This window comes from Triturus cristatus, chromosome 1_2, assembly GCF_964204655.1.
Source record: "Triturus cristatus chromosome 1_2, aTriCri1.1, whole genome shotgun sequence".
NCBI lineage: Eukaryota > Metazoa > Chordata > Amphibia > Caudata > Salamandridae > Triturus > Triturus cristatus.
This window is the reverse complement of record NC_140580.1, coordinates 1,057,774,369-1,057,793,190: the sequence shown is the minus strand read 5'-3', so window position 1 is coordinate 1,057,793,190 and position 18,822 is coordinate 1,057,774,369. Positions and strand designations below refer to the sequence as shown.

The following is an 18,822-nucleotide window of genomic DNA, read 5'->3' as shown; positions in this document are numbered from 1 at the left end:
AGAAGTAATTAAAACTGTTCTAGGTCCCAGGTCTCTTCAAAAAGTCCATACCCCAAAGACCACTGTGAAAGGAAAAGCCCTTGGTATATAGAGGTCTAAAGACTTATGACCATTCTAAAAGTTTTACTCCTGCTCTGAGAGTCTTCTCTGCCCTTGTAAAGACTCTGGGCAGACAGGTATCAGCCGAAACAGAGATTGCTGGCATATTCAAACTTAGAGGGGGTGTCGGAGGTGGTGACGGTGGCATGGTAATCTCCACCAATTACTAGGTAGAATTCCCCCTAAAGTGTGATACCGAGATAACTGGAAGCTGAGTCTTTTAGAGGTACCAACCCCCCTTTGCCACTGAAATATTTTTTGTCAGATTCCTCGTGAGGACTGAGAAGATTTTCAGAGCAGGAGGGGCCACTCGCGGGACTGAGTGGTCAGAAACCCAGTAGGTTAATAGTTGAAAAATTGCAATATGAGAAATCAATCCATTGGAAACATTGTGCCAGCCCTGACGAGCAGCGTCTGATAGCTGTGTGGTGCCCAATTCCTTATGGCTAGGGGTTTGTAAGAATTCACAAGCCAGAGGCTTTCATTAGGACAACTCCAGTTCGGTCTTTGTGATGTGACAGCATTTTGTTTTCTCCTTCGTCCAGGTGACATAACATTTGAATTGCAAAGCTCTATGAAGTGGTTACAAGACTCAACGTTTGGTGACAGGAAAACACCAAATAAAAAGATAGTACATATAGTCAATTTTAAACCACCATTCTATTCCTTCTAAAGTGGAATTATACTGACTGACTTAAAAATAGTGTGAACATTGTAACATTGCATGGCTCATGGATCCAACTGCATTGGTATTCCATTCACCAATGAGTAAAGTTAAAAACTCTGCTCCATTGATATGCAAAGTCAACAAAAATCTTTCATAAGTCTTTCAAACCTAGAAATGAACTGAAGTCAACCAAAATACACCTGCATAGATTTTTACTGTTTTAATAAATGTTTTATAGTTCAATGGTCCAATCAATTATCATTAACCAAGTCCCACTCTCTGTATAATTTCCATAACTAAATAATGGAAAATCAACTTTTTATGTCACAGTATTTGGTAGCGTAAATACAAAATTAAAGCTGTGGCAATGTTCGCACCTTGACTGTGTTCCTTATCTTAAGAGTAGATTTGTATATGCACGCGTTTATGGTTCCTATTGTTAAATGTTGATATTAGACGATGATGCTAGCTCTAGAGTTCTAGAAATGCAAGCCTTCTTTATAGAGTTAGGTTGGACATTCTTGGCAGAGAATCTTCAAAACATATTATGCCCAAGCAATTGACTCCTAAGTAACATATTAAACAATGATCCAAAGTAGAGTTACATTGTCTCTGTTTACTAACCCAGCTCTCTGTCAATTCAGACAGTGGGCTGACTGAGACCGCAGACCCAAGATCAATAGTTTTAATTCCACAGAAATATTTTGCTCCCTCCATCAGTCCTTTCCATTGCTTTGAAGTTCCTTGCAAAAGTTATATTACAGCACCTCCTTGGGCCAAGTTACAGAATGACAGGTTGCTTTTGCATCAGTGCTAATGACTTTCACTGACCAGTCACTATGTGTCACTGCTGCACAATTTCTTTCTCGTAGTGCCCTGGAGGCTGCTAAAAGCCACAATCCAAGACCGGTGACTGCATTTATTAGGAAAATTAGGTCTGATGCTTGTTCGTCAATTAACCACATTTAATTTACATTTTGGAATAGGAGAGTAACACACACAGAAATGTTCATGGTTCTTACCTCCTTATATAAAATAAAAGCCTGTAGCATGCGACTGTCAGTGCCTGGTCAGCCAGGTATGTAACTTAAGGTTTTTACTGCTGGATCATTACTACACCAACGGTGAGAGTGGGCATTCTTTATATCTTGAGACTAGCATAAAAAAAAACTCTTATGGCAGAATTTGTTCTGAAATATAGTCAATGTCACATGACATCACATTCAATGCAAGTGTATGCTTATTTATACAAGGTTCAAGCACCTGAGCTGCACACATCCCTCAAATCATATCAGTGTGTTCTTCAACATGATTATGTATTTAAGCATCCACACAGACTTCCTCTATACTTTTTGAAATGTAACACGTTGCCCTGTATCTTCTTGAAGTGGACTTACATATAGTGCTAAACAATTCATACTTCTGATAGAGCATTTTAAGAATACATGTTCTTCCATCCTACCCTACTAATGTACACTCAATGAGTAAGGCTCTGGCTGGGTAAGCAGCTCATTATCTTTTATTTTTTTCAGTTTTATATAGCGTAAACTTGACCCAAAAGTATTAGAGCGCTTTACATGAGCAACAGTTGCATTACACAAAGTCCTATTCATTTTTATATGCACGGGGAGATTAAGTGATTTGGCGAGAATCATAGAATGTTGAGCCGATGCCGAGACTCGAACCTTGTCCCAGCTCCAATTTGGCATTTACTATGTGCTCTGAGTCAAGGGCGTAGTGAAACCCCCGCTACATCTGTGATGTGTAGGTCACAAGATTAAAGCTAATAAATATTGCAGGGAAGAAGAAACATACCAAACTCTGAGTGGGGGCAAAAGGGTGCCAAAGACGTAAAGAAAGAGAAAAAATGGCAATGAAAAAACATAAGTGAGAGGCGTACTGCCTGAGTGAGCAATGCAGAGAAAAGTAAAAAAAGACAGGGAAGAAGGAAAATGGTCCGAAAGGAAGGAGGAATGGTTGAAAGAAGGCGTAAATGAAGAATGGAAGGAAATGAAAGTGGAAAGAAAAAAGGAGCCAGAAAGGGAGAAAGAAAGGGAAAAGGAAAGCCTGAAAAAGGGTGGCAGGAAAGGAAGCAGTAACCACGAAATTATAAAAGAAAAATATGAGGGAAATATCGAAGAATAGCAGCACAATAAAAAATACGGGAAAGAAGAATGAAACACAAAGGGAGGAATATGGAAGAGAAGGGCAATAAAAGGAAGGAAAGAAGAGAAAGAATTAAAGAAAGTCATAATGAAAAGAAGATAAAAGATGGCAGGAAAATAAGTAAGGAATTAAAAAAATGAATGGTGAAATGGACAAAGGAAGTAAAGGTGGAGGAAAGAAAAAAAAATAAAGAAGGGCAGAAATGTGGCACGATGGAACTAAAGAACAGTCACAAGGAAAGGAAGATAGAAAGAGAGTGGAAAGATGGAAAGAATACTATAAAGTGGAAGAGAGAGAATGATATAAAAAGTAAAGAAAGGTAAAAAATAGAAGTTAAGAATGTCAGAGAAATGAAGGAGAACATTAAAAACGAATAATAGGAAATAAAGACCACAAACAAAGGAAAGGACAGAGTATATATAAAATGGCACAGAGGAAAGAAGGTATGAAGACCAAAAGGTTTGGTTAAATACTTTAAAACTCGTTCTTTAAAAACACAATCCACTTTTTTTTCCATGGGGGGAACGTGGGAAGAGTTCTCTCATACCTGCATAGAAATTGCCGGGATCTCTCACTTTGCTCGCATATTTAGTGCCATGTGATTGAAAGTGGGGGCATTTTTTTCGGGCTACTCCCTTGCTTTGAGTATCACCAAGAGTAAGCAACAGGACTCGAAACCCGGAGAGGCACTGAAGTTGTGAAACTTACCTCCACTGCAGGGGTTGCACGTCTGATGTCTGCATTTGGCCATGTTTGCTGGCTCATATTTTAACTTTTGGAGGTCTCAGAATGATTTCAATTGTAATAAAGTGCTAACCTATCAATGTTGATCTGTTACACTCACCCCTCTCTTCTAACAGCCGTGCTGTGCTGCAAGAGGTGCTGGAGGCAGACCTGAGCAACGAGGCGTTCCCCTTCTCAACTCATCAAGTCGTGAAGGCTGCCGGTCACACGGTAAGAAGACAAGCAGTCAACGCCTGGTGTGATACAGATGCTGCGTGTTGGTCTTTCTATCTTAGGCCCCTGCTCCACTTCTGTTTCTTGCTCTCCACCACTCTTAGTCCTCAAAGTTTTTGGGACGCCATTATATGAAAGTAGTTCTCAGCCTTTATAGGGAGGTATTTCTTGTTGTGGGCATCTTGGTGTAGGAGAGAGGGAGTACCTACCCCTTAACGCTAACATGTATCCTCCTTGTGTAGTAACTAGCTCTGTTTAAGTGGAATTAAGCAGCCGATCAAATGCTGGAGTCTGTGTCTAGGGTGACCCCCACCCTCCGGATCATTACTGTAGTCTAATGCACTTCAAATCTCTATATAAGTGCCTCTCTTTCTCTTCTTAGTGGAGCGTGGTTCTCTTCACAAAGTAATGCTGGCCCATATGGCTACTTGACCTTAAAGATATCATAGATGAGGTGTTCTATGAGCAGCGAGAGACTTCTGTAGACTTTCCAGTAGTCTTCACAGACCTTGAAAGGGAAAATGAAGCAGTAACTGAGTAGGGTTTGAACTTGGATGAGGGCTCAGATATCTTTTATAGACTTTATGAAAGGTTAGTCAGGCTGGCTCTCCACGTAGTTTCTTTGTTACGGACTTGGAGCCTGGCGTATACATTGTTGGCCTACTGTTGATGACACGACTGCACAATGTTGTGCAAGAACTGCGTGATAGACCTTAAGTAGTGTCAGATGGAGCACAATGGATTCTGGTTCCATGCCAAAGGGTTCTTGTAGGGGGTGAAAGAAGGAGATTAAACATAGTGTTAGTAGGTTGAAGATAGACATAGGTAGTCTTAAACTCAGGTGTGTCTTATCCCAGATTTGGGCATGTTTCTACTAGAAGTAGAGACTTGACAGGGAATGGGTGCAATGTGAGGGTTTGGGGGTCAGGATGGAGGATCGGAAAATTGGATGAGGTGGCGAGTATAGATGATGAGCTCGGTGTTCAATGGAATGAAGATACGGGCGTGGAGTGGGGCCGACAGGGGAGGTTCTACTTGTGAACAAGGTACTTCCTTTGGACGTAAACAACTTGCTGTTGAGGGAAGATGTTGGCTGTCGAGAGGAATGGCCAGCTGTTGGGGGAGATTCTGGTCGTGTGGTGGAGGTAGGCTGACAGAGCTGAATGTAGAATGGATGTGCTGACTGTGGAGTGAGGTGCTTCTCTGTGATGTGAGGTGCTGGCTGTGGAGTGGAAGAGCTCGAAATGGAGTGAAAGTCCTGGCTGTGAAGTTGAAGTTTCTGGCTGTGGAAATGCTGGCTTTGTGCTGGCTGTGAAGTGGAGTGGAATGGAGTTGACGTGTTTGCTGTGGCCCTTTGATGCTGGCTCTGGTCCTGGCTGTGGAGTAGAATGGCGTTGATGTGGTGGCTGTGGAGTGGAGGTGCTGACTGTGCAGTGGGGCTGGCTGTGGAGTGGAGGTGCTAGCTGGGGAACTGAGGTCCTGCCTGCGGCGTGAGGTGGGATGGAGTTGAAGTGCTTGCTGTGCAGTGGGTATGCTGGCTTTGTGATGGCTATGGAGTGGAGTGGAGTGGAGTTGAAGTGCATGGAGATGCTGGCTATGATGCTGGCTGTGCAGTGGAATGGAGTTGAGGAACTGGCTTGCAGTGGAGTAGGTGACTGTGCAGTGGGGCTGGCGGTGGAGATGAGGTGCTAGTTGTGAAGTGGATTGGAATGGAAGTGCTGGCTGTACAGTCGAGGTGCTGACTGTGCAGTGGCTGTTGAGGAGTTGCTAGTTGTGGAGCTGAGAAGCTGGCTGTGGAGTGGAGAGGAATTGAGTTGATGTGCTGGCTGTGCAGTGGAGAGGCTGGCTGTGGAGTGGAATGGAGTTGATGTATGTGCAGGCTGTGCAGTGGAGATGCTGGCTATAGTGCTGGCTGTGCAGTGCAGATGTTGGCTATGGTGCTGGCTGTGCAGTGCAGATGCTGGCTGTGGAGGGAGTGCAGTGGAATGGAGTTGATGTGCCGGCTGTGCAGTGTAGATGTTGAATATAGTGCTGGCTGTGCAGTGGAATGGAGTTGATGTATGTGCTGGCTGTGCTGTGGAGATGCTGGCTACAGTGCTGGCTGTGCAGTGTCGATGCTCGCTGTGGAGTGGAGTGGAGTGCAGTGGAATGGAGTTGATGTGCTGGCTGTGCAGTGCAGATGCTGGCTGTGGAGTGGAATGGAGTTGGTGTATGTGCAGGCTGTGCAGTGCAGATGTTGGTTTTAGTGCTGGCTGTGCAGATGTTTGATATAGTGCTGGCTGTGCAGTGCAGATGTTGGCTATAGTGCTGGCTGTGCAGTGGAGATGCTGGCTGTGGAGGGAGTGCAGTGGAATGGAGTTGATGTGCCAGCTGTGCAGTGCAGATAGTGCTGACTGTGCAGTGGAATGGAGTTTATGCATGTGCTGGCTGTGCAGTGCAGATGTTGGCTTTAGTGCTGGCTGTGCAGTGCAGACGTTTGATATAGTGCTGGCTGTGCAGTGCAGATGTTGGCTATAGTGCTGGCTGTGCAGTGGAATGGAGCTGGCGTATGTGCAAGCTGTGCAGTGCAGATGTTGGCTTTAGTGCTGGCTGTGCAGTGCAGATGTTGGCTTTAGTGCTGGCTGTGCAGTGCAGATGTTTGATATAGTGCTAGCTGTGCAGTGCAGATGTTGGCTATAGTGCTGGCTGTGCAGTGGAGATGCTGGCTGTGGAGGGAGTGGAGCGCAGTGGAATGGAGTTGATGCATGTGCTGGCTGTGCAGTGGAGATGCTGGCTACAGTGCTGGCTGTGCAGTGGCGATGCTCGCTGTGGAGTGGAGTGGAGTGGAGTGGAATGGAGCTGATGTATGAGCTGGCTGTGCAGCTGGGATGGATGGCTGTGTAGTTGAGTGGTGGCGCTGGAACAGAACAGCACCGTCTCTGCGTGAGATGGGCTGCTTCTAAACGTAACGGATGCAGGACGCCGTGGGCAGGCTCCGCTGGAGGGAGCTGGGACAACAGGAAAGTTATTGTCGAGCCCGGGCGGCAGCTTCGCCACCTGAAGGCGCTTAAATCCTTCTGTGTGCAGGCTCGTGCCCAGTCAATCGATACGGCACTCTCGGCTGTAATTGGAAAAGCGGCTTGAATTGTGTTTTTAGCAGTTATCTCTGCTGCAACATCGATTGCGAGGACTTGGCTCTTCCGTGTCCATCCCCGGCATCCACTATCTAGACAAGCCTCGCATTCCTCAGTTCTTTTCACCCAGCCACCTGCGTTCTCTTCTCCTGCGCCTGCGCATTGGTGCATCTGTTGACGCACTTCCGCCACACCACCTACCCTCGCCGAGTTAATGACTCGGAGGCCAGAGATGCCAGGACGTGTAAGGCGAGGGTTAGGGGCCTTCTTGCTGCATCGTGTGAGTTCCTCTGGAGACTGGAGTGGTCCTCTCTTCTGGCACAAGACCACTCACGCCACAGCCCGGACTAAAGGGGCGTTTTAGGAAGCATTGATCATCTCTTCCCACGTTTGAGTGCCGTGCCATGAGTGTTCAAAACACCATTATTCCAGGCTATTAGTCCTCTGTGTCTTCGGTGTAGCACCTACACCCTTAAGCAGTGCTTTAAATGGGAAAAAATAAGTGCAGGTACTCATTAAAATAAGCTAGAGGTGTAGTGAGTGGGCGGGGTTAGGGGCGGGGCTAAGGGCAAGACTTGATGATACTTAACTTCAATAATAGTTGCAACACATACCAAAACACATGAGAAATGTGTTTCTATAAACAAAGCAAGTTAACTCATTACACAAAATGAAAGACAAATGCAATAATATGTTAACATTTCTTTTTTTTGCAATAGTTGCTCCTTCTTAAAGCCATACTGTTAATTGCTGTTGTTTGGCACAACACTATATATTTTTGAGCAAGTGAGTAGGAAGAAACTGAAAATACCCCAACTTCGAACCAAAGCTCTTGTGGCACCAAGCAAATGAAGCAATTTATCACGACCCTCCCAGAAGAGGACTTTTGTCTCCTCCATCGATCTATCCATTCATCCTTTCATCCTACCATTTACCTGCTGATGTCCACCATTTAACCTTTACATTCTGTTGTCTATTCAGTCTTTCATCCATCATTCAGTTTTCACCATTCCGTCTGTCCACCATTCATATCCAAACCTATCCATCCATCTCCAAACCTATCATTCATCCTTTCACTCATCCATCTCTTTACCCACCTTTTCACTCATACATCAATCCTTTCGCTCATCTATCCATCAACCCTTTCACCCCTTCATTCCATTCACCCTTTCATTCCATTCACCCTTTCATTCCATCCACCCTTTCGCTCAATCCCTCCTTTCACTTGTCCATCATCCACCCTTCCATCCATCCTTCCTCCCTGTCATTCATCCATCCAATCTTTCACTTATCCACCCATCATCCGCCCTTTTATCCAATCATCCACCATCTTTCACCCATCCATCCTTTCACTCATCTATCTACTCATCCATCCATATAGACATCCACCCTTTCACTCACCCACCCATGCACCCTTTCACTGACTCACTCACCCACACACCAACCCTCCCTTTTACGTTACTTATGAACCTTTGTCGCCGAGCAGACATGCACATATAAAATGCCACTCATGTTCTTTAAAATACCTCCCGAGAGTGACTTGATTCTCTTTCTTTCTCTCGCTTTTTTCTTACAAAAAACAGGCATACGCATGCAGGCAAACACACAAACTTAAGCAGACACACAAAAGACTTGGGTATGATAAAAGCCATTTTATACTCTTCACATACCTTGGCTTTTTTAATTACCACTGCCCGGGGACTGCCATCATTCCTGTGTTTGCACAAATTCACATGATAGTTCGAATGTGATTGTCAAGCACAGCGTGGTGGGGAGCACCCGGACATTATTCAAATGAGTCCTGCTGAACAGCTCAGCTGGGGCTCAGATCTGGGCTACAGAAGCAATGCCTTGGCTGCCAGAGACACGTTCCACTCCAGCTCACCAGCACTCACTGCCGATGCGCCTACCTTTTCATTAGTACCGGTACTCTCCTCGGCAGTGGAGAAGTGCCGGTACTCAAAGTAATAAATCTAAGAAGTGCCGGTACTCAGTACCGGACCATTTAAAGCACTGCCTTTAAGTAGGGTGACCAGGCGTCCTGGGTTTGCCGGGACGGTCCCAGTTTTTCACCAGCTGTCTTGGCAGATTTTGGGAAATTTAGATCATGTCCCGGTTTTTAGTGGGAGTAGACTGAAAACGGTGGGAAGTGCCTTTTTGTGTTTTACCAAGCAGAGATAGTTATCAGCTGTTATAAGAAAGCAATTCAATTATCAGGCATGCTATTGGCTTTAAAAATTGCATTTTACTTATGTTCTTACTGTAGGGTGACCAGATTTTAAGAAGCAAAAACCGGACAGGCCAAACATAAAAGTAGGACTAATGTCTTTAGTGTTCCCTTTACATCTGACTAGTCCCTTGAGAATCTGGGGCTCTTCATATACTATTGTTAGACAATGCCTTCGTAGCAACCATTCTCTATATACTGTTTTTGCAATATTAACATCTTTTTGGTCTCTTGCTCCCCCCATTTACCATCTCTCTTCTACCTGAATAAGCATGTGTCCAAGGAAAATTATTCGTCTTGATTTCATTTTACCTTTATTACACTTCCAGATCCTAAAAGTTCTCATTCCCCTATTAGGTGAGAGCTCACCACCTTCCAGAATCCTATTATATATTGCCCTGTTATTACACTCTTACACATGGAAATTCTATAACCTATCCTCTCGAGATGCCTGGGAGGGCGGATGAGTGGGTGCGTACCGGAGAGCACCCCCTTGCCACGAGGCAACGACCAGTTTGTGAAGTGGCTTATTAGGGTACTATATGGACAATAAGTATAACAGAAGAGTACAGGCTTGATGTACGGGGAGACACCAGGTATTGTTTTATATATATATCTATAGAACTATCTGTAGATATATATAGAACTCTGCAAATGTGCCTCTTGGCGCACTGCTGGTGGGGCGATGAGGTTCTCCTGTGTCCTGAGGTCCTCAGGACACAAGAGGACCTCATCGCCCAACCAGCAGTGCGCCACGAGTCGCGTTTGCAGAGTGGTGTGAAAAGGGTCGTGGCCTCAGACCACCCCTCGGCAATCCAGCTGTGTGGCGCGTACTGCAGGTACTTGTTAGGCTAGTTGGCCCCCAGGGACCCTCATTATTCAAGAGGACTTAATCCCCCAACTTACAATGTGCCAGGGGGCGCATTTGCAGAATGGTGCAGGGAGAGGGCCGGGCCATCTTGTGACTCCTTTACCGAGTCACAAGATGGCTGCCAACACTTCCTGGTTTGGAGTGTTGGCAGCCAATCGGAGTGAAGCTCGTGCTCGGTAGGAGTCGTGACTCCTCCTTGGTGCTCAGATATCTACAGTTTTCTTTTTTAAATTCTCAGGAACTACTGGACGGATTTACACCATTTAAGAAAAAAAGGGCGCTTTCTGAACCAAGACCTACCTTTTTGCCAAATTTGGTGTAATTCCGTTTAGCAGTTTGGGCTGTAGCTTTGTCTAAAGTTCCTATTGAAATTAAGATGGGGAAAACGCGTTTTCGGACCCCCCCCTTTTTTCTCTGGCCCTGCCTGACGAATCACCTCAAACTTTCAAGACAGGAGCTGACTGGAGTGCCCCATTAGTTTTGAAAATTTCGCGAAGATTCGTCAAACGGCGCCAAAGATATTGTCAAATCAAAAAACGTGTTTCCTATGGAAACTAGGTTCTAACTATAACTTCCTACTGGCATCCGCCAGTAGGTCATATATATCTATAGATCTATAGATATATATATCAGAGGTGTGGCTGCGGAGTGTGTTAAGTGTTGCTCTTGCTGCTCATTTGATGTCACTTGGAACCCCTGAGTAGAACAGAACACCAAGCCATCTTCATTTCAGTATATCATTTGTGACCACATTCACCAGTGACCTTTACCACTTCCTCCCCTATGTGGACTACTTGCCGCCCAGTATTGTGTCCCATTAAGACTGTTGCAAGGACTCTTGCTACCTTCGGTAAAGTGCCAACCTGCTATCTCTAACCCTGTTCAAGGCAGCCTTTACTGCTTGGGGGTGCTATCTGGTGCCTCCTGCTGACAGTGCTCCTGGTGGGTAATTGGCTCTGTGCCCTGACCCTGCCTTGTTCTTTATTGAATGAAAGAATGAATGAAGAACCATGTATAGAGTGCACAGCTGCTTCACAGAGAATGTCCTGGCATTAAACCAGTAGGCAAGTGGAGCTAAAATGATAAATAAGCATGCCTACAAAGGTGAGTTTTCAAACCAGATTTGAAAGCCTGCTCAGACTCAAGTAGTCTCAGGGCTGTTGGCAGCGAGGTCCACAATTTAGCTGCTGGAAAAGAGAAGGATCTACAATCCGATCTTACTTTACGAACCCTTGGGATGCAGAGTTTTCTGTGATTTTGGGTGGCGAAGAGCCCTAGCAGGGGTTTGCATCTTGAATCTTCTCTGTAAATACAGAGGCCCTATATAATGCAGTGCTCTAAAAGAAAATGAACATGGCCTTAAATATAATCCTTTGCTCAGCTTAAACGGTAGCCAATGCAACTGTGTGAGGGCCTCGCTAGTGGATTGCCTCTTAAAGCAGTTCAAAGTCAAGTGGGCTGCCACATTTTGTACTAACTGGAAATCCTAAATAAAGCATGTTTGCATAGTCCAACCTAGAAGTGACCAAGGCATGCACTCCCACTTTACTGGCGTGTTGGGGAGCAACTTCAATGTATCTTTTAATGATCTTAGAAATGCAAAGCAGGTGTCTATAATCGCCCTGATATGAAGTTTAAAAGATACGTCTTTGTCAAATTTAGTACCCAGGTTTCTTGCTTCCAATTTTGAAGTAGGTGGTTTGCCAGGATCTTAAGGCCAGAAAGTTATAAGGTCAAGGGGAATGGATTCGCCAAACACCAGAATTTCATATTTATCTGAAATAAGTTTCAGACAGCTGTGTTTCATCCAGTTAGCCAGCATGGACAGGCAACCATGAACATTCTCCATCATGCTAGTCCCTATTTGCTGAAATGACAACATTAGCAGAATGTAATCTGCTGAAGGGACCAGGTTGAATGCCCATCGTCTACGGCCTTCCCCAGTGGGTCATGCTGCTGTGCTACCCAGGGACACTGTGTAAGCAGATGTATATTTTGCCTGAGCTGCCAGCCGTCCCCTCGCTGCCTCTCTTTGGTCTGAGATCAGAGTTCTTGCCGTCCTGTGCTTACCTGCCGGCTTATAATTGGGTTTAGCACTTTAAGTGCCTTGGGAGGTTCGGCAGGGCCTTTCCTGTGACTATAATTGTTAGAGGACAATCTGCTAATAAGGACATTTTCAGCTCTCGCCTGTAGACAGCTGTAGCTGACTGTGGGAGGCCTCGTGTTATCAGTACATCAGTACACTCATACAGTACACAGAGAGTGGGCTTCTGGTCAGCACCCTTCCGCCACTGGCTGTTGGTATTTTCTAAGACATGGCATTGGTTGAATCGGCTGTTCTTAAAGACCTGGCATTTCATGTATGTTTACATGGCTTCACCGCTATTCTTTTACTTTTTTGGTAGGATGGGGCTTTAAGTTGTTCCTTGTAGTAGCCTCTTCCTGTTTCCCAAATCATTCTGCTCCTCCTCACTGTCTCAGTACCCCATGCAGGATATGGCACGACTACAGCATGCTGCCGTCCGCCTGCCTCATTCATTTCGCTTTCCAAAGCTTGTTGAATTGCATCACTAGCACAGGCTAACCCAATAGTGTTGTCCAGTCATGTGAGGAAAAACATTTCAAGATGTCCACTGTGCATGCGCACAAATGCTCAGTATCCATCTTGAAATGCTTTTCTTCTGCTCTATGAAAAAGCATTACAAGATGCCTGACGAACTTGCTCATGTGTTCACAATGGTTATCTTATAATATTTTTTCATACACATAAGAATCTATTACAAGGCGAGTGCTGTGTATGCAGCATGCTCACCAGCCACATGGGGTGGGGGTGGAATTGACAAGTCCAATAGGCTGGCACCTGGTATCACAGACACAAACGTTTGGCTTTGCCAATGCTTGTTTGTAACGGAGCCTAGGAACGGAATTGTTTTGGTGCTTACGACATGTGATACTATTGGCAAGACACGATGTGGGTAAACCTGGGCTGTTAAACATGTGCCATTCCTGATTTGAAGAAATATGTAATCAGAATTTCTCGGGTAAAGGAATTATGGCACAAGGTGATGGAGCGATTTGCATCCCATCGTACAATTTCTACAACTAGGGGAAGCCGGATTAGAATTCCAGTTTTTAGGAGGTCGACAGTTTAGGAATGTAATTTGATGGAGGGATATTAATATCATGGACAGCCCGATGAGGGCCATTAATGGCTGTGGACAGCAGATAATTGGTCCATGTACTCGCTGGCTTATGGACAGATGGCACCTGCTCCTTCCATGGAGGCCATACCGGACGGCAGGACTGTGCATTCCTCGTGTCTGGCTTGATGGCATCCTGTTCTCCAGGGTAGAACGGATGTGGTGTGGGCACTGAGGTCTTTGCATCCTGCTCCAAGACTCCTTGACGCATGCGCCGTGGAGGGTCAGTGTCGCGTGTATTACACAATGGCAGAGTTATGGCACTCCATTAATTTTGTTTTGTCTGCTGTCTGTCGCTGTCAGATAGCTGGCTTCAATCCGTGGTCGCCCAGCTTTGGTTCATTTTTCTTCCTCGCTATGCCGGTGCCAACCCTCCCATCTTCATGGCACTGGCAGAACCCGCCTCTTTATTCATTGCGAAGGCTGCGGTCCCCTGATTTCCGCTTCTTGTTTAAACACTAGTCTGGCCCTCGGCTGTGCTGGATAAAGCTCCGCTGAGTTAGTCTGTGTGGCAGCGCTTCTCAGGAGACGTGTTATCTGCCGCAGAAAACACAATCAGACCATTGCCCCGTGCCAGCCCCGTGTCCCCGCGGATATTAAATCCGTGCCCACCGGCATGCAGCGGGACTGCGCGTTTTCTGAGCAGTTGATCGGATTTGGACTGGCAGGACGCACTCGTGCGTGGGCAACTGGGCAGAAAAAAGAACTTCGAGGAAATGCTGGTGAATGTTATTCGCTGGGGTTGGAAAGTTGATGCATGGTTCCCCATCTCTTTTTGTATGGTTCTTTGCTTCATGGGCACGTTACTCCTTCCCCATCTTAAAGTGCTTATTTTCCTTGTTCTTCCTTCCCACTATCATATAATCACTTTCCTGCCTCTTTCTCTTTCCGGTCTTCCTTGCTTTTATTCCTCTTCCTTCCTTTTGCCCTTCTCGTTTTCGTTTTGTTCTGCTCTTTCCTTTGTTCTTCCATCCCTTCTCCTCACATTCCACCCTACCTTCACGTTCTCTCTTCCTTCCTGTGTATTCTCGTCCTTCCTTCTGCTTTACCTTGCAGTCTTCCTTTCCGTCATTCCCTTTCTCCCATTCCCTTTCTCCCTTGCTCTTTCCTACATCTCCTTTATATCTCCACCTTCCCATTCTCCACCAGGTCCTCCTTTCCCCCTTCTAATCTACAGATCATCTCTCTTCCTTACTTTCCTCGTTCCCCTCCCTCCTGCTCTTCTTAACCTTTTTCTTTCTCTACCTCACTCCATTTCCTCCTTTCCTCCATCTCCTCCCTGTCTTTGTTCTTTACCCCAGTCTTCCTTCCTTCTTTCCCTCACTGCCTTCCTTCTGTTCCATCTTTTTCACCCTCCAGTGCCTAGCTAGACCTACTGCCACCCGGGGTGCCCATTAAGTTCGCCTCCTGGTGCATGTAGCAGGGTGGGATGGACGGCCGACTTGTTCTGTGGGGTGGGGGTGCGTGGCTGATCACTTGTTCTGGGGGGGCAGGGGATAGTGGTAGTCAACAGACACAACTTGCTCACCTCTGCTGCCCCCAAAAAGAGTGCCACCCGGGGCTGACCGCACCCCTCCCAACTACGCCACTGTCAGTCTCTCTCCCCACCCTCACTTCTAAGATGACATGAGGTCACTGTCTCATGTCCTTGGAACCCATGGTGGAATGACCCAATATGAGAAATCGCGGCGCATCTGCTTTCACCTTTCAGCAAGAATGCAGGGGCATAGCTACCACTGGTGCAGCAGGTACAGTGGCACTGGGGCAGAGAGCCTTGAGGGGCCCATTGAACTCTTTATTTTACTATCCCAGAAGCAGTCAAAGGGGCCATTTTCCTTGCTTGCAGCAGGACCCATGGTATCAGGGCCATAGCGGCACTGGGCGTTTCCACAGGAGGCCGCTAGGGTGGGTGCCGGTTTTGGGCCCCTGGGGGGCCGTTTTTGTTACCGGGGTCGGCAATATCGGCCCCCTGTAACAAAATTGGCCGAAACCGGACCTCGCAAACTGCTCGGCTGCACTCCCCCTCACCCCAGGGGGGACTGGCTGAGCAGTTTGCCAGGGCCGGTTTCTGTTCCCAGTCCGGCCCCGCATGGCATCCTTGCTATGCTACTCAGTGCTTTAAAAGGAATACAAATAAGTGGAGGTACTCGCCAAAAGGAGATGTGGATGGAGGGGGCGGGGTCATAAGGGCAATACATCTTCATGCATCTTACTAATAACTGTTTATTACTACCCAAAGTGTCCCTTTTTTGAGTAACCTTTAAATAAAAAAGCTTGGAGGGAAAAACAATAATGCTCCAAATATATGCCTTGTCGTTTGCGTGCAGCTCCTTGATGGATGGTCATAATCCACTAAGGTATATGACAACATTTTTTGCTTGAGACCTGCAGGTAATTCAAGGATCTTTGTAACCACCTGAGCTATCTAGATAAAAAACATATCAGATGCATGATGTGCTTTCCAGCAAGCACATTAACCCACTAAGTAACTTTATGGTGAGTTGAAGCTTTGATTAGAATGGACTCAGATCTTTCCAGCATGTGCATGGCCCACCTCCTACATGCTATTTCCACCTCAGGCATCAGAAGGGCCTCTAGTGTGGAGGATGCATACCTGGCCAGGGTGGATCTTATCCCTTCTCTAAACAGATGCCAAGAGATTGACGGATTCACCACCAGCCTAGTTGAATTCCTAGATCCTATGCCAGAAGCAGTTCTCTAAAAGGATCCCTTATTGAGTATAAAAAGCCAAAATGATAGTGATTGTTGAAATTTATTTATGTGGATGATGTGTGTGTACACCCAACAAATACATGGGGCTTGATAGCTCCAAAGGTGCTTCATGTTATGTGGCGTGTATGTTCAACCAGTCTCTGAATTTTGCTATCAACGCTTTGCATGCTGGACTTTTTAACATCCCTTACTTGTATTGAGAAAAGAAAGCCACAGGTCCAAGATTGCAAAAGCATTGCCAGCTAAAATCCAGAACTGTCTGAAGGTCTCATACACTCCATGGAGCCTCCTGTCTCGTTTGGGTTATGTCTGGTTTCTGATGCGAAACAAGAAGTTGTGGGTTTTAAATGTACCAAATCACTCTGTTAAAAAGAAAACATTTTTTGCCTTTTAGTTTTTTTTTCTATGTAGTTAATCAGAAAATTGGCAGAGAGGACAGGGATTTACTTTCAATACGTTTAATTGAAATTGTTGATGAGAAAAGATTTTCTGTCATTCAGAACAGGCATGCTATAAAACTGTGCTACCCTGAACAATGCATCTCACACCCCCAAGCATTAGGTTTTACATTCACCTGTCTCCCCCTGCTGTGAAAAATAACAAGTGGAGCGCCACCTGGGTCAAAGCAATGCCACTATGAGCAGGGCCGGACTGGGAACCACAACCGGCCCTGGCAAAGTGCTCGGCCGCCTCCCCCCCCCACCCCCCCCCCCAGCTCTTTGCCAGGGCCGGTTTTCGGCCGATTTTGTTACGCGGCCGATTTCGGCCCTGTAACAAAAACAGCCCCTAGGGGCCCAAAACCATCACCCACCCGTGCGGCGCACCGGGGGATTGCCCGGTGCCCGCTACGGCCAGTCCGGCCCTGACTATGAGCACCGGTACTCTCCTTGCCCGAGGACAATCTCTGGCATTCAAGGGGAGAAAATGAAAAAGTGATGGTACTCAGTAACAGTGAGTACCGGCCCATTTAAAGCACTGACACTACTGCAAGATGGCGGCCTCCTTAAGATGCATGCAGACCACTCTAATACTCCATTCCCCCTCTTTCCCCCAACAGTGCTAGAAAGCATTGGAGCCTGAGCTGTACATTTGTCCACCTCTGGCCTCCCCACCTAGAAGGCGATTTAGAGCCTGGTTTATTATTCCACCAGTAAATTACTCCGTCGCACTGATGGAGGTGCTGCTAACCAAATTTAGAAATGCCCTCTTGCCCTGCAGATATTTCTAGCATTGGCAGGAACCCCTGTTGTGGCGCTTTCTGTCAGTGCATTGTAAATTTGCTGGATGGCTCCACCAACTAACGGAGCCGTACAGCAAACTTCCAAATTCTTTTTTTTATTTCCAAAAAGAAAATCCTAATGCAAGATTATAATTTTGAAAATAAAAAAAAACAATGCCCCCCTTACCATGAGTTTCCTCCCATGGTCAGGGGGGCATGAGCACATTTTAAGGCCTCTTACTGCCAGGTTTTTCCTTGGTGATGATGGGCATTGATTAGATGGATGGACAATAGTCAAACCTCTGACGGCCCTTACTTCGTGAGCCATTAGAGGAGATTGAGCATGACGGAGACAGAGTAGTCCCCGCCATCATCAAACTATGGTCCATCAGCTTCTAAATCTGTTGGACGGACCGTAATGTTGGCGGGGAGTCAATGCCATTGCTGTTGCAACGAAGTTCCCTCTCCACAACGTATAAACCGGGCCCTTAGTCACTGATAGTGCTTAGGGTATTTGCCATAACCAAGTGTGTCAACTGATATCACTTGTGTCTCCCAATAAAGCTTATGCAAGGGGCTCTTCCCTACTCCAGAATGTCAGTGTGGGCGTAATCTCCATTTGCAACATCCTGAGCGCAGAGTTGGTGTACCGAGACACACAAGGTGAATACTTCTAGTGGTGACCAGTTGAGTTAAAAGCAGACACTGGATTAAAGTAACTCACAGCTGCTAAATCTTAGACTTCAGGGCACTTTGTAAGGAGATGGTTGATGGACATTTATCACTCTCAAGCGCTTTGTCATTCCAAAGCTAGATTGCCTACATTTTGTCCTCAATAAACATGCACTAAATGATGACTGGCATGTTGTAACTGTTCTCTTTCCTTAAATGTTTAAAAGTATTATTCAGGTCGTGCTGTGAGGGAATCTCTTCCAAGCTTAATTCCCAGGACTTTGTTCTCTCATTTGTGTCTGACTCTTAGCTGTGGTTGTGACAACATTAGGTTGGTTGTTGCTTCATCAAACACACTCCCTGAATAGACTTAAAAGGACTCTTTCTGCTCCCATTCTGTCCCCACTTTTAGGTGTGGGGGTCTGTATTGGCATCGCAGGCTCTGGGCTCACGTCTCGGAGATAACCCGCTTTGTGCAGATGGTGGCCCCCATACCAGTTTTGTCACCAGCCTGATGGAAGGGCTGAAACACTGCCCATGATGTCTGGAGCTCCGCATATTCAAGCTCCCTCCTGGAGATTGGCTCCGTGCGTGAGATGAACACTCTCTGCCAAGAGCCAGGCCAAATGCTCCCGGCAGCTGCTTCCCTTTGCAGGGAGCTTGTGATGTGTTGTGTTCAGACAGGGAGCCTTCCAGAGAGGCTTCCTGCCCAGGCAGCTCTGGGAGGGAGGAAGAGAAGGAGGCAATGAGGTGGGGCGAGTGGAGCGGTCCTGGCCTCGGTGTGGCAAGACTGACGGCCTCTATTTGCAATCTTTACAATCTGTTAGGCTATTGGCCTTTGTATTGCACACAGTCTGACACTATGACCTCGTAGCAATATACCGCTGCACCATGAATG

The 18,822-nt window shown here is 46.2% G+C and overlaps 1 protein-coding gene across 5 annotated transcripts in view; it reads left to right on the top strand.

Annotated features, from left to right (window-relative positions):
- The window catches only part of SARDH (sarcosine dehydrogenase), a 613,955-nt gene that overhangs the window by 465,428 nt on the left and 129,705 nt on the right, over positions 1 to 18,822 (top strand). For all 5 annotated transcript variants that reach the window (XM_085612553.1, XM_085612590.1, XM_085612570.1 and 2 more), the window contains exon 17: positions 3,793 to 3,886. In XM_085612553.1, the coding sequence (XP_085468679.1) occupies positions 3,793 to 3,886 (94 nt within the window). The remainder of the gene's footprint in view (positions 1 to 3,792; positions 3,887 to 18,822) is intronic.